Raw genomic sequence first — 18,003 nt, forward strand, 5'->3', positions numbered from 1 at the left:
CACTCATCGTTCAAGATAAATCGACAGATTTTGAAAAATCGGCAGTACCCGTCTCCAAGTTAGCCACTTCGTTCATGCCACAGTTCGCGAAATTACCTAAAATTAATCGTTCAAATCAGGTAATCAAATTATTTTCAGTTTATTGGATTGGGTTCTATCGTAGGTGTATAACTATTACTCTAACTTAGCGCGATGCATCTAACTGTCATAAATTATTGTTGTATGAATTGCCAAACGATTAAATTCCTGAGATCTTTGGCAATTTTTTGTTCATGGGATCAACATAATACTGGATTGTCCAAGGTAGATTATAGTGTGGAGGAGGTAATATTTTGTGAAACACAAGTAAGTTTTTGAGATTTTATATGGAGTAGCGTAGTGAATATCGGATCACAATGAAAGAGGCAGCCTAAAAACGCAAATTGCTAGTGTGTTTTCGGCCTTACTGTGTGAGATGTATAGACTGCCAGCAATCAGATTTCTACCAGGTAACTTATCGATGTAACGCCACCTCTATGAGAGAGTGGACGAATTAGTTCAAGTGATTTTCCACGTACTCCTCTTTACTGTCATGTTGTATTCAAGATTCTAGAACAGACTAAGAAACCAACGAAGACCACAGTCTCCCTGATCAACTCAGAAGTGCCCTAACCTGTTCTTTCAGAACCTTGGTTGTACTCTTGGCTGAGAGGAGTAAATTAGTATGAGGTAAGTATGAGTAAATCGTATTGTTTCGAAGGGTTTCGCATCTGTGTTCTATTCGATTGTAGAGTTTATTGAGCCTTTGAAATGTTGTTATTTTGTAAATATATTTATTTGTATGATAAATTACACAGCTTTTCAAAAATATTGCACAGTTAACTTTAAGTCTTTGTCTTAATATCGATCGACATAAAATCTTACAAATTTAAAGTCTTAACATCTATCCAATCACCTGACCCCAAAAAAAATAGAAAATATTCCCATTATAAAAACTGACGGTCCCATAACCAATAAAAATTTATATTTTCGCGAAAGGGGAAAGGGTTCACTGTAAACTCTACCGAGAACGTCAGATCACCACAATGCAGAGGGTTTGGAAAAAAGAACATGTACCAAGGACGTAGAGAATGTATTTGAATTGAACGATTTTCTTGCTCCTGATTCGAACGTTGACAATAAATCCAAATAAATAGGACGAACGAGATTACCGGGTGAGTTTGACCGAAAATGAAAGTTTCGTATTTTATGTGATCTATAGAAGGATTAGAAAGCTTTCCGCTCAAACTGATTTCGAAATTTGTAAAGAATTAATTCTCTCAGCAAGATACTTAGGTTAAAGGCCTCCACGCACCTACGCCGTTTACTTGACCAGTTTGTGCACGGCAGAGTAAAAGTAACCCAGGCAGGAGCGCATTAGGTCCCTCCTTTGACGTTTCAATAATGAACCGCTCCTGTCAGGTTAACTTTTACTCTGCCGTGGTTTGTGGAAACGATAAAAATATCTTTCCCATTGTTTGAAGGGACTGTTATGTGTAAACAGAGAACTAAGCGGTGCGAGTGCGCGGAGTAAGTTCACACGTGTGAATTTGTTTGACTGTGGAATTTGTGGAATCAATTACTTGATTTCGTAATAATCCTGAAGTCGACACATTTCACAGATGGTGGAACGAGTGAGCTGTCTCTTGCGCAAAGTCAACTCTTTCTACATAAAACCAGTCAATGAATGCTGCCCTGACATTATTACCAAGGCAGCCTACACTATGACGTAACTCTAAGTAAATTATTTCTAAAATGTAACTGCAGCTCCTTAACTATCTGCTTCGTCTCTGCGAGCCTGAACAGTCACAGAGATTCGGTTATTGAGAACCGTTTCTGTCACTCCGAATTCGTCTGACGAAAAATGAAAAATTTATGGCAAATATCCTAACGAATCCTCTAGCGTTGCGCTAACCGGTCTCGGTAGAGCTTGATAAATTTCCTCATTTTTACCAAATTTGTTGAAGTGCTCAACGTTCTTCTTCCGTAGCACAACTTCCGAGCTATTCGACTTAACACTACCCTTCTTGTTCGCCACCTTCTCGCATTTCTTCCGATTGTTGTGATTTTTCACCATATTAGTTATGTCTGTAGTTTGACTCAGTCGAACATCTGCGAAAAGTGCTGCCATCTCTACACTTTTCTTAACACTTAACGCTTCGTGCGCCTCCACATGCTTACCACCACCTCCACCGACCGTAAACAGTTCGTAATCCAGTGCCAAATTGTCCTTTTTGTACGCAAGCCGACGAATCGTTACATCTTTGTGGCCCTTGCAATAACATTTACTCGCACTGATGCAACTGTCCGAATCGCACCACGTCGTATCCGATTCGTTGCAATTACTTTCGCTGATTGAGCAATAACATTTGTCCTCCGTATTGCATGAAAACAGTGAGTCTCGATTAGTTGGCTTGGCCAATTTTGAATTAACGTTCTCGTGGTCAGCGCCCAGGCTACAGTAGCACCGATCAGCTGATGTGCATGTACAAGCTTCTGAATCGTAACTGCATTCAGAGCAAGACACGTATCTGAGACCCAAAGAAAATTGATTAGAAATTAGGAGGAATGGTCACGCCACATGGTCTCAGTCTTACCCGCTAGAGCTGTTTCGGTTCTGTTGATTCAGTGTATGTTCCAGGCGAGGTTCGGATACATCTGAGCTACTAGTGCCGGTGTGATCGATTTTGTTGTTTTTACTCAAATTGTCGCCTAAGTTTTTCGAATATTTGGCGGGAACATTTTTGCTCCGAAATTTACTAAAAACTTTCTTTAGCGACTTCGAGCCCAAGATCAATCCCTTGCGATGCGTCTGTTGTTTGAAAAAGAAGGAAAAGACGAATGTCACAAAAATCACAACAATAATGAATCAGCAGCAAAACTTACCAGCGCCATACTTTTCTTGCGTCGCAACTTCTTCTTCTTCTGTCGACGCATTATGCTTTTTGATCTCTGATATAGTTCGTCCTTTGTCAGAGTCACAGCGAGTTTCAGCAGAAATTCCTTGTAGATCGGTTTCAGGTCATTGAAGGACATGCCATCCGAATTGATTATAGCGTTCAGAATATCGTCCAGCGAATGGAGATTCTCCTGCAAACGGAATTCGTTGAACAGTTCACTGAAACCCAGCGGCGATCTACTAAACACAATTTCAAAGATTTGAATTCAAATTTTTTTAGCGAAATTCGTTGGTCTTGCGTTACCCTCCACCTCCGCCTGGTTTCGACGGTCGTCGAGTTGCTCTGGACTTGTAGCGAGTTAGGCCACTTGTGTTTAGGAAACTTCCGGACCGTGGAATTGCAACCCTTGTCAAAATATCACCCACTGCTTGGTCTGAAAATGCAAGTTCGATTGGACATCAAGCCATTTCGAAAATTTCTTCTCACTCACCTTTCTGCTGTGTGCCAGGTACTGGCGGTGCACGTCTCGTTTTATGGCTTTTTTTCTTTCGTTCATCGGTCGAGGTCTGAATATGGGCTTCCCTTATCACATCACTTTCACCACTTAACGAGCTCGTAGCGCTTCGTTTTTTGCGTGGTGGCCTCGATGGCACTGGTGGCGGTTTGTGTCTGGGCACTTCGAGCTTATTTTGAATGATTTTCGATAAACTCTCATTGTAACGGCCATTGGTCACGGAGCTACTTGCGATGCTAATGCAACTAACGCCATTCTGATTACGAGGCTTACGAGGCTTTTGATTCTGACTATTGCCCATATGGGCCATTAAACTTTGATACAAAGTTGCAGCTATCACAATTGCATCTTCTGGCGTTTGGCAAACGTACGCATGACACTCCAGCTGGCGTTGAACCTTTATTGAACGCATTACCACAGCAAAAATCGGTGCATGCAGACTGGAGGATAATCTTCGTCTGTCGGCGGCACTAGTTGAAGAAAGGAATGTGTTCAAAACGGAATCTAACAGATCGAACAAACCTGCGTCACTTACCTCAACGGACTGAACAGGGAACTTTTATCAATGTTTTCCGGATCGGTAATAAGTGGCAAAAATGCAGCACCACCTTCAGCAGCAGAGACGATAAATTTAACAGCTGACCACACAGCAATGTGATGAAAAGGAGTCATTTGCATGTCTTGACTGTTACTCAACTTTACGCGCATGCCACTTGCACATATATCCAAGGTACCCGCATTCTGAACCTTCGGAACAAAACAAATTCAATTTTTCAATTCTTCCAGAACCCATCGCCATCGAAATCAACACTTACGCCATGTCCAGCACCGCTTAAATACAATTTTCGCAGTGGCTCCTGCAAACCAACCAAACTTGTGACTTTGTCGCGCAGTGGTAGTGAGCCCAAACATTTTACCGGAAAACTGCACGACGTCGTATCCTTGACAACATCGGTGAACATTCGTTCAATTTGAGCTTGAACAGTATTGCTAACTCGTTGAACATCGTCTTCGATAACATTTTGCAGCTGGCTTCTGTAGTTGTATCGTGATGATCGAACTGAACTGCCCCGATTCGAATTGCTCTTTCGATCGGAACGTACGGAATTTCGGTCATCGAGGTGTTGGCTTATTATCGACCTGGAAGATGAAAGCGAATTGTGTGTGTTATGTGTGAAATGTAGGCGGATAACCGTTCGTTGTCAGTTTACTGATTTCGGATTTTTTAAGTCTGTCCAAGCAGACGTTTCTAGAGTGATTGACGACTGCAAATATTGACTTTAAAATTTCATCTCTTAGAAATTTCACTTGAGAATCACATCACTGTTCTAAGAGTTATTGTTCTGTGCATCGCATTTGAGTCTTAGCTTTGAAGATGCTGAAAAGGTACTACTTTGACAGGCTGGTGGAGGTGGTGTTGAGGAATTTCGCGCTGTGTCATTCACAATAACCCATAAAGTGACATTTTCCTTATACAAAATGTGTCAATTATCGTGAATGATTCGGCGCGAAATTCCTAGCAGCCGAAACTCGAGAGTTTTAAACCGATTTTGTAACCACTACTCATGGTCCACCATCTTCCCAGTTCTAGAGCTTTAGGATTTCGAAGGATTTCTAAGGTTTTTCTGGGTTCAATTCTGAAATTTTGTGATTATTCATGTGGGAGTATGTTGGTTCCCAAAATACCCAGCATCCTACACCATCTTCCTAGTTCTAGATTTACAGGAATTTGAAGGATTTCTGAGGCCTTTTTGGGCTCACTTCTTGACTTTTGGGAATATTTATGTTGGTTCCCGAAATTGCAGCACGTCACATGCTCCACCATCTTCTCATTTCTAAAATTCAAGAAGTTTGAAGGATTTGTGAAGTTTCTTGGGCTATCTTTTGGATTTTTAAGAATATTGATGAGGTAGCATGTTGGTTCCCAAAATTGCAGCAACTCACATTTTGAAGAATTTGTGAGGCCTTTCTGGATTCTTCTGGATATTTGGGATGATTGAGGTACACGGTTTTGATTCCCGAAATTCCCCACATGGTTCACCATCTTACCATTTCTAGAATTCAAGGAGTTTCAAGGATTTGTGAGGGTTTTTTTGGGTTACATTCTTGACTTTTAGGAATGTTGAGGTGGTAGCATGTTGGTTCTTAAAATTCCAGCAGATTAGTTCCTGAGATTCCATCATAAATTCAATGCTGTAAGTGATTTTTGCTAAAGAATAGTAACACTTAGTGGCATATTTTTGCCCGGAATCAAATATGTTCATCAATAAGCAGATGATGCTCATTTACGACCTAAGCATTATAATGTCACTGTGTTTTAGCAAAGCATTCAAAGGTGAAATGACTTATTACTATCCTTTCTGTAATGTAGCGTCTGAAATACTTTCAAGTCTCAAGCCACATCCAAGCTTGACTGATAACACGATTAATCTGATTCCATTAAAATTTTCTTACCTTGAGTCGTCAAACATTGAATCGATTTTCTGCTTGTAAATGGAATTTCGGCTGACACTCGAAACGGTGTCACATTGATCGTCCAGCAAACGGAATCCCGATGAATTGCTAGATGTTCTACCTCGTCGTTGTCTATTCATTTTTGCATTCGAATCGATATTGCACGTTACCATTTTGACGGAATAAAATCATCCTGCATTCGACCAATCATCCAGCCAATCAATTATAAGGTTTTTATTGAACTAGTGAGTCACTCAGAATATAAGGCGAAAAAAATGTTTTTTTTTTTGAATTTTTAATTATTGTTAAATAACACGCGTGTCATGCCAACAGTTCATTCGATCACTTTTTGGTATTATTTATTAAATGATGAGTTCATACAATCAACGAAATAATCTAACGGTTCTGCGGTTGTAATACCAAATGAGGTGTTTAATTTGTTTTTAATTTTTTTCGTAAATAATTTTTCGTATAACGAAGATCACTCAATTCACAATTGGAAACATGAAAAAAAAGTTTTGTCTGCTCATCTTCCACCGAAATCTCAATTGGCAAGCATTTCTCGTACTCGAACTGAATGGTTTCGAGTGTTAACGGTCATTCATGCGTCAACATGGATTTTACATCTAACACACAATCCACATACCATAAAATAGTCAAGTAACGTGTGTGTGTATAGTGGATTCGAAAATGCTCTTTGATTTATTAAATTGTTGTTGATGCCTCGCTTTTATTTATTTACAAATTGATTAATTTACTTTCGGTGTATACAGATCCATCATTCACACTTCCATGAGTTTAACTTTATGGTTTAAGAGTGGAAGAGAAGAAAAAGCAACTTTTTTTTACACTCCAACGTTTAAATTGTGGTTGTTGATGAGAACACTTCTGTTAACCATTATCTTCTCTAAAGCTGAGCTGATTACCGGTTCATAATAAAGATGTTACATCTGAAAAAAAATTCAAATATCGAGAACGGTATTGTTTATTAAACATAATTCGGAATGAATTCATAATTTGTTAAATAAGAAAAAAAACATTTCTTCGATTGGATTGGATGCTGTCTGTATATGATTATTTTATTATAACGAGCGGATCGCAAAAAAATGTAATTTTTATGATGGAAATATCGGCGAGATAGTGTAATTGAAAATAGGAAATGTTTTTACGTATACGCTAATTTTATCTGCATATTTTGAAGCTTTTCATGCGAACATTATTGTAACTATATGCACACCGACGAGAATCATTGATTAAAATAATTTTTCGTGGGCACTTTGTGCCTTATTTTCTCTCCTCAATAGGAGAAATGACATTTCTAGTGAGAATAGTGCAGCACTTTCTCTCCCATCATGGGGAGAAAATAGAACTTTTCTCATTCAAACTGTCACTTTGTTTATGTTTTCGAAAATGGTATGGCAAATCGATGTTTTGGTTTCGTGAAAAAAAAACGGCAAAACACAACATGCACGCATGAAAAACGTTGCAAGTCGAGCGAAATTGCTCTTACTGAAATTTCATATTTCTTCCCTCGGTAAACAAATAACTATTTCACTTTACCGTCTACGGGATGGAAAATTGTCACCTTGGTTGAATTTGGCCATTTTCTATCTTAAAATGCCTCTCTCTCTGTTTCAGCTATACCTTGGCATGTTCGATGATATTTTTCAGTGAACCTGCCTACAGCTACCTTTTATTAAGATGAAACGACGATTGCTCTTTCTAGCTACAGATTTCTGAACTAAATGAAGAAATTATTTAAGGCTGACGGATTTTGCGTTGATGGGATCACAAATTATGGTGGAGTTTCCATTGTTTAGCATGTGATGAATATGGGATTACAATGGAAAACTCAGCATAATTGTCGATCGCATTTCTCGCGTGTTTTTGGCCTTGTATTTAAATAACTGGAACGATTCTTATGTTATTTCCAGCGTTTGAAGACAGCAATAAAGCAACCAATAAAGATTCTCGAACATTTTTTAATTTATTTATCGTATGGTTTGAACGACAAACATCATTAAAAATTTTACAATCGGATTACCAACATTAAACACAGCAAGCAACATATTAAACGATTGCTAATGACCAACAATTGAATCACACTACATCAGCCCGGGATGTCCTATTCGGAGTTCAGCAGCTATTATGATGAGCACAACGATCAAGAATCCAGTCAAAGCAATCGGTCGGCTAGAAATAATCGGTCGGTTCATGATGTGGGAAAGAAAACGATTGATTGGTGAATCCACTTTCACAATAGTCCGGGATGTCCATTCGGAATCAGCAACCAAATGATGAGCGTAACGATCAACCATCCAACCGAGACAATTCCCCATTCCAAAATTGTTTGCCAAGTGTTCATTGACGTGGATACCATTCGAATGTTTCATGTTTGGTTTCGATCTTAGCAGTTGTTGATTCCAGTCGTTTTGCCGTGATGTCCCACAGGAGTTCGGCAACCAAATAATGTTATTTCTTTAAGCAATGCTTAAAAGATGGACTCTTGTATTCGAGTTAACATTTCCCATCGAAGAACAACATTTTCCGAAGAAGATTTTGGGCTGTCAGTTGCTTTGCTTTTTGTCGTTTCAGGTTATGTTTCACTGCTCTGATTTCGATTGCGATAAATTTAATTAAATTTAGCACGTATGCGCGAAACTCCATAAGCTCGAGAAACTCCAATCGCTAATTGATATTTTCCAATAGAAATATTCAGTTGAGACACGTTTTTATTGTACTTTTTTACAATTTTACACAGCAAGAAAAAAAAACTTTGACAGTCGGAAATTCACGTAATGTGGTCGAATAGATTTAAATCGTTGATAGTTCGATAAAAATCGATCCTATGAGCCAAAATAGTTGCCTCTTGTGGAGGCATTTTCATCGGTCATACACCCATTAGTTTACGAAAATTAGCAGTTTTCGAGTTTTTAATGGTTATGTTATCAGCATAATCTTCAAGTACCTTCCGACGTACCTTCCGTATTAAAAAAAACTCAAACAAATGAATGAACGAAACAAAGGGCAGGTTACGTTTCAAAGTAGCGTATCTTGCAAAGAATCGACGTCATTGATGAATAAATCTTGCCCTGATTTCTTGTCAAAATGGGCATAATTGCATCAAAATTTTCTTATATGACATTGACATTGTCGTGACAATTCATAAATTTTTCCGGCACGGAAAGCGGAAACTACTATTTCAAAGCACCTAGCAGGGTAATAGAGATTTTTTGGTGTCAAATAGAGTAGTTTTTAGTACGAGTTGCCATTTACATTATATTAGACAGGAGTCGCCGTGAGATGCCGCATGGCAAATTTGAAAACGAAACAGTGGTTACTGCGAAGGGTTTTCATTTAACTGTTATTAAAGAATTTACATTCAGTTACGTGATGTTAGATTATTTGTTAAAATAATGTACATTTCAGTGATCATATTTTCATTGAAAGAAAAAAATGACATTTGACACTGTTAAAATTACCTACTTTATTTTTTTCTATTACCCTGCTTGGTGCTTTGACTGTTTCCGTAATCTATATGCAGTGCCGGACTGGCTCAAAAAAGCCCTTCGGGCGTTGTATGGAGAAATTTTTCAAAAAGCCCTTCGTCGTCATTTATACATACAAAAATCAAAAGGCCCTTCGGGAATCGCCCGAATGCCCAAAGGGCCAGTTCGGCACTGTCTATATGCAAAATGAAAACCGCATTTTTGGTCCAGATTTTTCTCTGTTTTTACACTGCAGATAAACGTTGAAACGTGGAATTATTCATCGATTTGTCTTTCGTTTGATGTGGAACCAATTTTACAATCGCATTCTGAACGAACAGCTAGGTGTGCTGAAGGTTTAAATTGAATTATTTATTCCGCATTGGCATACACATTGGTAATAAGAGACGGATTTTCACGCTTAATCATAGTATAAAAATGCTGTACATAATAAGACCAAACAATATTGCTACAGGGAAGTGATGGTAGCAAACTAAGTTGAAAAAGTGGAACATTTTTCGAAAACTTCGAAACTTTCGGAATTATGTTCATCCCACTTCTCTTAAAAGACTTTCGGTATTTTTAAGTGTTTTGTTTTCAACCAAATCTGCACTTTGGGTGAAATATTTTGCTAATAGCATTATGGGATTCAAAGTCCTCTCGTATGCAGAACACTAATTGCTCCAAGGATTGTCCTATAATGGTTAGAAGATTTATGTGCACAGGTGTAAAGGAATCTCGCGCCGCGTCATTCACAATTACTCACAAAGTGACATTTTCCTTATACAAAATGTGTCAAAATGTGAATTATTGTGAATGACGCGGCGCGAGATTCCTAGCAACCATGTGCACAACGTAAAAATAACGATTGTAATAGTGACGGGAAACCTTGGCCAGCGCTTGATTTGGTTTGACAAACTTCGTGCTTGCTATTTTTTCCCTTCTTTTTCATTAAGCTTAAAAACAAGAAGACCGGCCAGGTAATATTTACAGCTCGAAAGCCGATATCGGTAATCTGCTTCCAAAGATCAACCAATAATTATACAACTTCTCTGCGGTTTGACTACCATAAACTGCACTTACTTTGAAGTTTCCACAGTTCACATTTTTGCACCCTATTACGAGACGAGACGAGTGTGAATACGGAACGTTTTTATGAGCTGCTAACATTCTTCACAAGGTATAAGGACACGGTACAGTTACTTAACCATCGATGTACTATACCGAAGAATTATAATAGCAACATCGCCGCGAGATATATGTAACGTAATGGTAAATTTTAAACGTTCCATTCTAAAATGCTATAATCCAATCGCGAATCAGTAACAGCATCAACATATGTTCGATAATGTGACCGAGAATTGCATCTCGGGTAAAGCATGCAGCAAAACTAGTAAGATTCAATCATGGAACCCGTAACTTAGTTAAAGTTTTTTTTTATTTTCGTTCTTCTCATTTCTTCTTTGGTTTAATGGCAAAATTGCGATTACATTCATTAATCGATAAATTCGCAGATATGAGACATGGAACCTGAATACGAGTGTTGTTTTGTACAGTTTCTACGCGAGAAGTAGATGAAAAAACGTACGAAGAATAAATGTAACAAAATGTTCAGTTTACAGTTGCATCGAACTAGTTGACCCATATATGAAACGCAACATATTGCAATTTATCTCTTAGCTGTACTGTGATCAGTGGAAACGGGTTGGCGATATTGTGTAACTCATTAAATCAACAATCAGAAACTATAAATTCTATTCGCGTTCTAATATTACGTTGACACAAGTAGGTGAAAATTCAGTTCGATTTGCTCCTACCTACAATCTTCCGAACAGACAGTTATGTATAATGTGCTTCTGAATGCAGTTAATTGTAGACAATTTTACAAAATAAAATTGCAGCGTAACTGGAGAGCGCGAGTGAAAGACAATGAATTTCTTACTTTTATTGATTTATTGAACGTATAGAAGGCAAGTCTCCATACAAAAAATTTGTTTATTAAAAACTGAAATTAATGAACAGTTTTTACAGTTCGAATTTCGATCAAAGAAGAAGTTATGCACAGAGCCGTAACTGAATCGTAGGACGGGTCGGTCTTTTATCTATAACATGATGCGTGAGTCTTATCTAATTGCAAAACTTACACACTTCCTTCGAATTTGACTATGATATGATGAATAGTGGTAATACACTGGGTGGGTGTCATTGGAGTGCAAAATTTACAACAGCTGTTCTGCGGTCTGAACAGTTTAACCTCCCAATATAAGACCTTGGGCATAACCGTATCAGATAAATAGAACTTTGAAATTTTTAGCTTAGTGATACGTGCGTGAGCTGATAACTGGAGGTCTGAATTTGTTATTTGTTAAAATTAAAAGTTTTTTCGATTGATATTTTGAGTCTTTATTTGGTTTAATTTTCTGCTTCACTTTCTTGATGGTAAATTTTACCCACCCTGATGAGTTCCCCAATGTGTCTGTCTTCACTTTACATTTCACGGGAATTGTAAAGAGGAACTTTGTAGTTTTTTAATTTAGCGGAACGAAACGGTGTCTTTAGGTACTCTAGGGATAACATTACTTGGAAAAACTTATTTTCGTCGTTTTATCGCGTATTTTACTATGACAAAGAATTGGCCCTTATTATCGCCTTCTAAAGTTTATTTTCAGCTGAATTAGTATAGATCATTTCACGGCAGAGTAAAAGTAACCCAGGCAGTAGCGCTTGTTTGACTAGGGACCTGAATAATCTAGTAGCCGTATGTTTTTTGCGAATTAAATTTTTCAACTTATGTCAGTGTTCATTTGAGTTCATTTTCATACAATGTATTAGGTCCCTCCTTTGACGTTTCAATAATGAACCGCTCCTGCCAGGTTTACTTTTACTCTGCCGTGATCATTTTCATTATACGGTACTCGTCAACGTAACCCCACTTAATTTTTCGTCAAGCAGTCCTTAACCTCAATCAATTGACGTTGACTGCGTTCAATTTACTGGTTTTTACATGAAAATCGTTCGTTCAATTCATTCGTTATTTTTCGACATGTCTGACAGCTGGGATCGTGTCTGACGTTTACAAGGTCATGAAAATGATCTATAATGGCCTTGCGCTGTGGGTGAGTTCTACTGTTGCATTTAGTCCGTTGCCAAGTTGTAACATTAAAAAACCAATCTGCATATGTCAGATTCACGGACTTTTGCAAGAGGTTATATGAGCATTTGTCCTTAATATGGTGTTTCTGTTCATGGTGTATTTTTCGAATTATAGGACGTCACCGTTTAAAATGTTGTCACAACGCACCGGTCTAGAACATTACATTTCCCGCCGTAAGTGTGCTTCAGAATTTAAATTTTGAGTGCATTTTCAGCGCACTTACGGCGTCATTGGGTAATAATTAATTGGGTATTGAATAATTTAGCTACGATTTGGAATCAGCTTCCTCTAAAACTTGCTCTAACTACACAAAGCGACTCGAAAATGAACTATAAAAATTTTCCTTTTGTTCTTTTGTCAAGTTTGACAGTCAAAAAGTCAAAGAAAATTTTTGGAATTATAGGTCTCTTTCGCGTTGGTACTAATGACCGAAAATTACATTTTTTCGACTTTTCGAGAGCAACATAACACAATTTTTACAATGGCGGCAATTTCTGCAAAATCTTACAAAAAACCCACACTCTACAAGTACAGTTTGAACAGCAGAACACGATCTGATAGTTTCGTGTTCAGATTCTTTGAACGTTTCCTAAAAACGCTCAGATTGTTCTAGAGTTGACGAGGGGAAATTGTTGCGGCGAGAGCTGTTTCTTACGGCCCTGGCCTTGCCACTGAACACTTAAATATTATGTATAACAATATGTTGAAATCAATTTTTTTGTTGGATATTATACCAAGCTATTGAACAAAAAATGTTTTTTTTTATTATATTTTTAACAATTAAAACTTTTACATTTCGCATATATAGACATGAGTTCGTACACATCGTATATAATTTATACCCATCGAAGAACACAATATTTTTCTGATTAAATTTTTATGAAAGTGTTTAATAACTCTGCTAGAAAGTCTGAAATTGATTGATGGTTAAAATAACAATATTTACCCAATTTAATTAATTGAAATTGAAATAATATTAAACAAAAAATCATTCGAATTGATTGGTCTTGACTTTGGTATAAATGTGTGCTTCAATGGTAGGTACACTGACCGTTGATTAGCTTATTGATTTTGAGCAATGTTTTGAGTTAATTAATTTCAATGATTATATCCCATCTTTTGGATGGGACCTGTCTAGCCCTTTATTGATTAGCCTAGAAATTTGAAACAACCAAAGGCAGTTGTTAGAGACGTCTTGTTTGAAGTTTCCTTCAATTTCACTGCAGTGATTGAATTTAGAAATTGGGCAACGTGTTCAGTTTCGAAAAACTTGCTCGCGAAGTAAAATCGTTTAAGTAGTCGCTCTATCTCTACCAAAATTTTAAACGGAAGGTGTTAGTACTATAGCACCTAGGATGGAATGCTAGTATATTGCTTATGTTCTACTACTAGTCTTTGTTACTGCTTACTTTTCTTCTTGTCTTTCTACATGAAATTTAAATTGAAAAATAATTGGAATCATCCTCTTCTGTGTTCTATTATTCCCTTCTAAACTAAAATTTATAAAATGGGAAACAATACAAGCCTCAGTCGCCTCACTCTCATAATATTTTTGAAGATTTGAAATCAATCGATTAAAAATACTAGAAGTAATAGAGCCGATAACAATACTGGTCATATGCTTGCCGTCTGTAACAGGTTAATGTGAGAAAACATTTATTGGTGTTATCGTGTAACTATTCATAAAATCGTCTATTAGTTCTAGAACAGGGACGATGAAGACGTCACTGATTTTTTGGAACTGACCTCTGTGACTTTAAACTTGTTAAAAGACGAAATGTTAGCCGAGACAATGGCCAAAAAACTTATAAATAGTCTAAACAGTCACAAAAAATAATTCATCGAGGAACGGGATCAATAAAATAGTTATGTGACACGAAAAAGCTTCCGTAAAAGTCAATTGTAATTTTCATAGGGAAAATCGTCAGTAACGTCCCAAAAATAGAACAAAAATGAAGGAGAGGGGAAGTAGTTATGAACGGTCTGTGTACGAAACACTAGAGAACTAGTATCCCAAATTATAGCGAAGAATGATGTAAACAAAACTTAGAAAATCTCTGGCTTCTGAACATGCTCGGCCGGTTGGTTAAAATAAGAAGTAATTGAATTTAGCTTGCGAATGACATCTCTTGTATGAAAAATTTCGACTCTGTCAAAAACGTTCTTCCATCAAATATCGGTAATAAGCTATACTTTCCAAACCACAAGAAATTTTTCAATATTTTAGTTCCGGAGATATTCGACGATAAAGGTTTTCATATAAATGTCGTTTCCAGCTGGAAAAACGATATTTAATTTTCCGGAAAAAGTTTTTGTTCCACAACATTATGATGGCAAACAACATGTAACAAAGAAAAATCTGATGTAGCTTTATATACTGATGTACGACGAAATAGTTGTTTACGTGTTACGGCATGTTTCATTTTCATTTACATTTCCTAATCACGTAAAGCATTGTACTTGCGAGGTTCCAAGTTGTGTATTTGACAAGTGAGGAATACAGCCCTCCCCTTCGGGTCGGGCTGTAACACCCCACTTATCAAATACACAACTTGGAACCTCGGAAGTAATATACTATTATCACATACGCGCGATTTTCGGATGTCAAAATTACTTAACTAGAAGAATAATTCAAAAATTACACTTCATTTCTATGTTGTTGTCTCGTTTTCGCTTATGTGATAAAATAGAGTACACTCTTGTCACTATTAGTCTCGGCAAGCCTCGACTTCTTCGCGACAAGTGTGTAATATATATTACTTTACTAGGGAGGTAATATAACCATTCCCTGCTATACTTTAAGTCTGCTTAAAATGATTGATTGATTGATTGATTGATCTGGATACGAGATATTAAATTACTTAACTGGTATAGTAATCTACAGTATTCTACTATTACATGACTAGGGATAAAAAGTAGAGTTTTCGTGTGCATTTTGTTGATCTGAGGTGAAGCCGAGGTCAATAAAACGAGACTTTTCACCTTTTTATACCAAGTTATGTAGTGGATTTTACATGCTGAGGGTGTCGAAAGTAGTGCTAGGAAACATGAAAAGTACTGTTTTCGACGCATGTACGTAAAATAGTATTAACTATGGAAAGTAAGGCTTTCGACATCGAATTTTCCACGTCAACAAATGCCATCTTTATTGAGCAAACTTTCAAGTTCATATATCAACTGCAGTCAAAGGAATAATTTATTTTCGTTATGGACTAATGAATTTCGCTTCAAAAAAAAGAGAGAAAAATTAAACGAAACTCACATTTCGTTAATTTGCATTTAATTAATGTAAAATTGCAGAAGCATTTTTTTGTGTAACAAGAAATACGTTTATGTATACCAAGTGCATTGAACAGACACACATACTACACGAGATGTCAACAACCTAAGAACCCAACGAATTAAAACATATTATGCATAAAAATGCGGCTTTCAAAAGAAAAAATGAAGCAAAAAAAACAACTTTTATTAATAGCGCACAACAAAAATCCGTACTTGCTACATGGTTACACAAAGTGCTCAGGCCGCCATGGTAGAAAATTGAAAACTAATAATTGGAAAATGTGAAGCAATTTCTGAATAAAAGGTAAAACCTGCGTCATCTACCTTATCGAACAATATAATGAGCACCTCAATAGGTAAACTCTAATAAAATATTATGTCGAAGTCTGTGATGCAATGACATAATTATACAGTGGCTTGCATTACAACTAACTGGTATATTGTAATCTATTGTCAGCTATAATAGCCGTGTGTATTACTCTCAACCATTTATCCATATTTTTCTTTTCAAGTTAATTTCGTTTTTCGAATAAAACAAAAACAACAGACGCGACGACAAATTCGAGCGCATCATTCTGTAATTGAATTAAATGATTGTTATGATTTCAAAGATAATATTTCATGAGATTTATTGTGTGTAAGACGATACCTAGCGAAAATTAAAAAAAAAATAGTTTTAAGCTGTATGATGGTAAATTTACCATCACACCGCGATCACACGTTTGCTAAACAATAAAATGAAAACGAAAATATGTAACAATATGATGAAGCAGAGAGCTCAGTCTATTTAATAAAATAAAATTAAAAAAAAAACTTTCACTGAAATTACTGAAATTTAATAGCAGAATTGCAATGCACAAAAATTCAATTGTTAAAAAAAATATTTTTTGGAGTCAAATATCGCTCCGTAAATTTTATTTAAAAATAAATGACATAGGTCTGTGCGCCGGCTGCGTCGATGACAATGGCAGCCAAAAAAAGCGTTGGCTTTGTTCGATATATCCATTTTTAACATGGCCGTACTGACTACTTAAAGGCGCTCCTGTGAAGTGTAGGAGAAGGCGCTTAGAGTGAAGAAAAGAAACGCACTCCTTAACAGGCACAAGAACATATTTAAAATAAGGGTCCTACTCGACGTCAGTATTTTTCATATAAATTAAGTTTTTTATGTTGGTACCACATAAATACCACTGCGGGGACCAAAATAAGAGACTTTTTGACAGTCATAAAATCTATTCTTGTGCCTGTTCTTGGAGTGCGTTGAGAAAAGGCGCCAAAAAGCTTTATAGATCGGCTTCAAGGTTCGTTTGTAATGTCATCTACGCTAAAAATAATGTTATTTGAACGAGAGATTTTGAACCGCCGCCTATTGTTAGTTCTATATTTTACACAGGATTTTAAATTTAGTACTCCAATGGAAGCTCCTTTTTGACATAAAAGTTTGTGTTAAATAAAACACAACGAAACTAATCCCAGCCATGAGTGGCCGCGCTTATGATTTCTCTGGAGCCTACGTTTGAAAGTAACCGTTACTTGAAAATGATCTATCGAATGGTTGAATCTGTTAAGCCCCTTCCCCGAAAGACTTTTCAATTTGTATGATGAAGATCATTTTAGGAATTTTTGGCATTTTTGCACCCGAAAGGCGTTTGTGTGTCAGTCCACCCTTGTGTTAAACTCGTAGATAGCGAGTGATCCACACATTTTTCAAATAAAATTGGGAAAACATGTGTGAAAATTTAGGAAAATGTGCAAAAAATGGGAGAATGTTTCTATCCATTCATTTGCTATGAGCGTTAGTCGAATGTAAGGTACACTGTCAGTTTGTTTGTGACATTTTGCGTCGACGCGTCAAACGGCTCCCTATTATGAAACGTTAAAACGTTAGCCAGCTCACATGTCTTGTGAACAAATTGTTTGTTACGAGTAGCATTTTCCTGTAGTTGCATCTCCATATTATGCGTTTCTGATGCACATCTTTTATGAAAAATTACAAGATTTACATGATTCAATTAGATTTGAAACACATAAAGCGTTACGTACGTAACTTGAAGAAGACTAATCAGCGTGGGAATAATTGAAAATTAGTCTCATTAAAGCACTGCCGGTCTTTCTTATTTAGCATTTATCATGAGTAACGAAAGACAAAGACAAAGTGTTGCACATGGTCAAAATCATTTCAGGACTTTATTA

General features: G+C 36.8%; 1 protein-coding gene across 1 annotated transcript in view; it reads right to left on the reverse strand.

Annotated features, from left to right (window-relative positions):
- Nucleotides 1-804: 804 nt before the first annotated feature.
- LOC119084368 overlaps nucleotides 805-18,003 on the reverse strand; it is a 28,938-nt gene continuing 11,739 nt past the window's right edge. Inside the window, exons 2-9 of the mRNA XM_037194317.1 lie at nucleotides 5,887-6,836; nucleotides 4,248-4,572; nucleotides 3,968-4,179; nucleotides 3,409-3,902; nucleotides 3,222-3,351; nucleotides 2,905-3,157; nucleotides 2,616-2,830; nucleotides 805-2,549 (exon numbers count right to left, since the gene is read on the reverse strand). Coding sequence (XP_037050212.1) covers nucleotides 1,892-2,549; nucleotides 2,616-2,830; nucleotides 2,905-3,157; nucleotides 3,222-3,351; nucleotides 3,409-3,902; nucleotides 3,968-4,179; nucleotides 4,248-4,572; nucleotides 5,887-6,059 — 2,460 coding nt within the window. The 5' untranslated portion in view covers nucleotides 6,060-6,836 and the 3' untranslated portion in view covers nucleotides 805-1,891. The remainder of the gene's footprint in view (nucleotides 2,550-2,615; nucleotides 2,831-2,904; nucleotides 3,158-3,221; nucleotides 3,352-3,408; nucleotides 3,903-3,967; nucleotides 4,180-4,247; nucleotides 4,573-5,886; nucleotides 6,837-18,003) is intronic.

This window comes from Bradysia coprophila, unplaced genomic scaffold (assembly GCF_014529535.1).
Source record: "Bradysia coprophila strain Holo2 unplaced genomic scaffold, BU_Bcop_v1 contig_732, whole genome shotgun sequence".
NCBI classification, from domain to species: Eukaryota; Metazoa; Arthropoda; class Insecta; order Diptera; family Sciaridae; genus Bradysia; species Bradysia coprophila.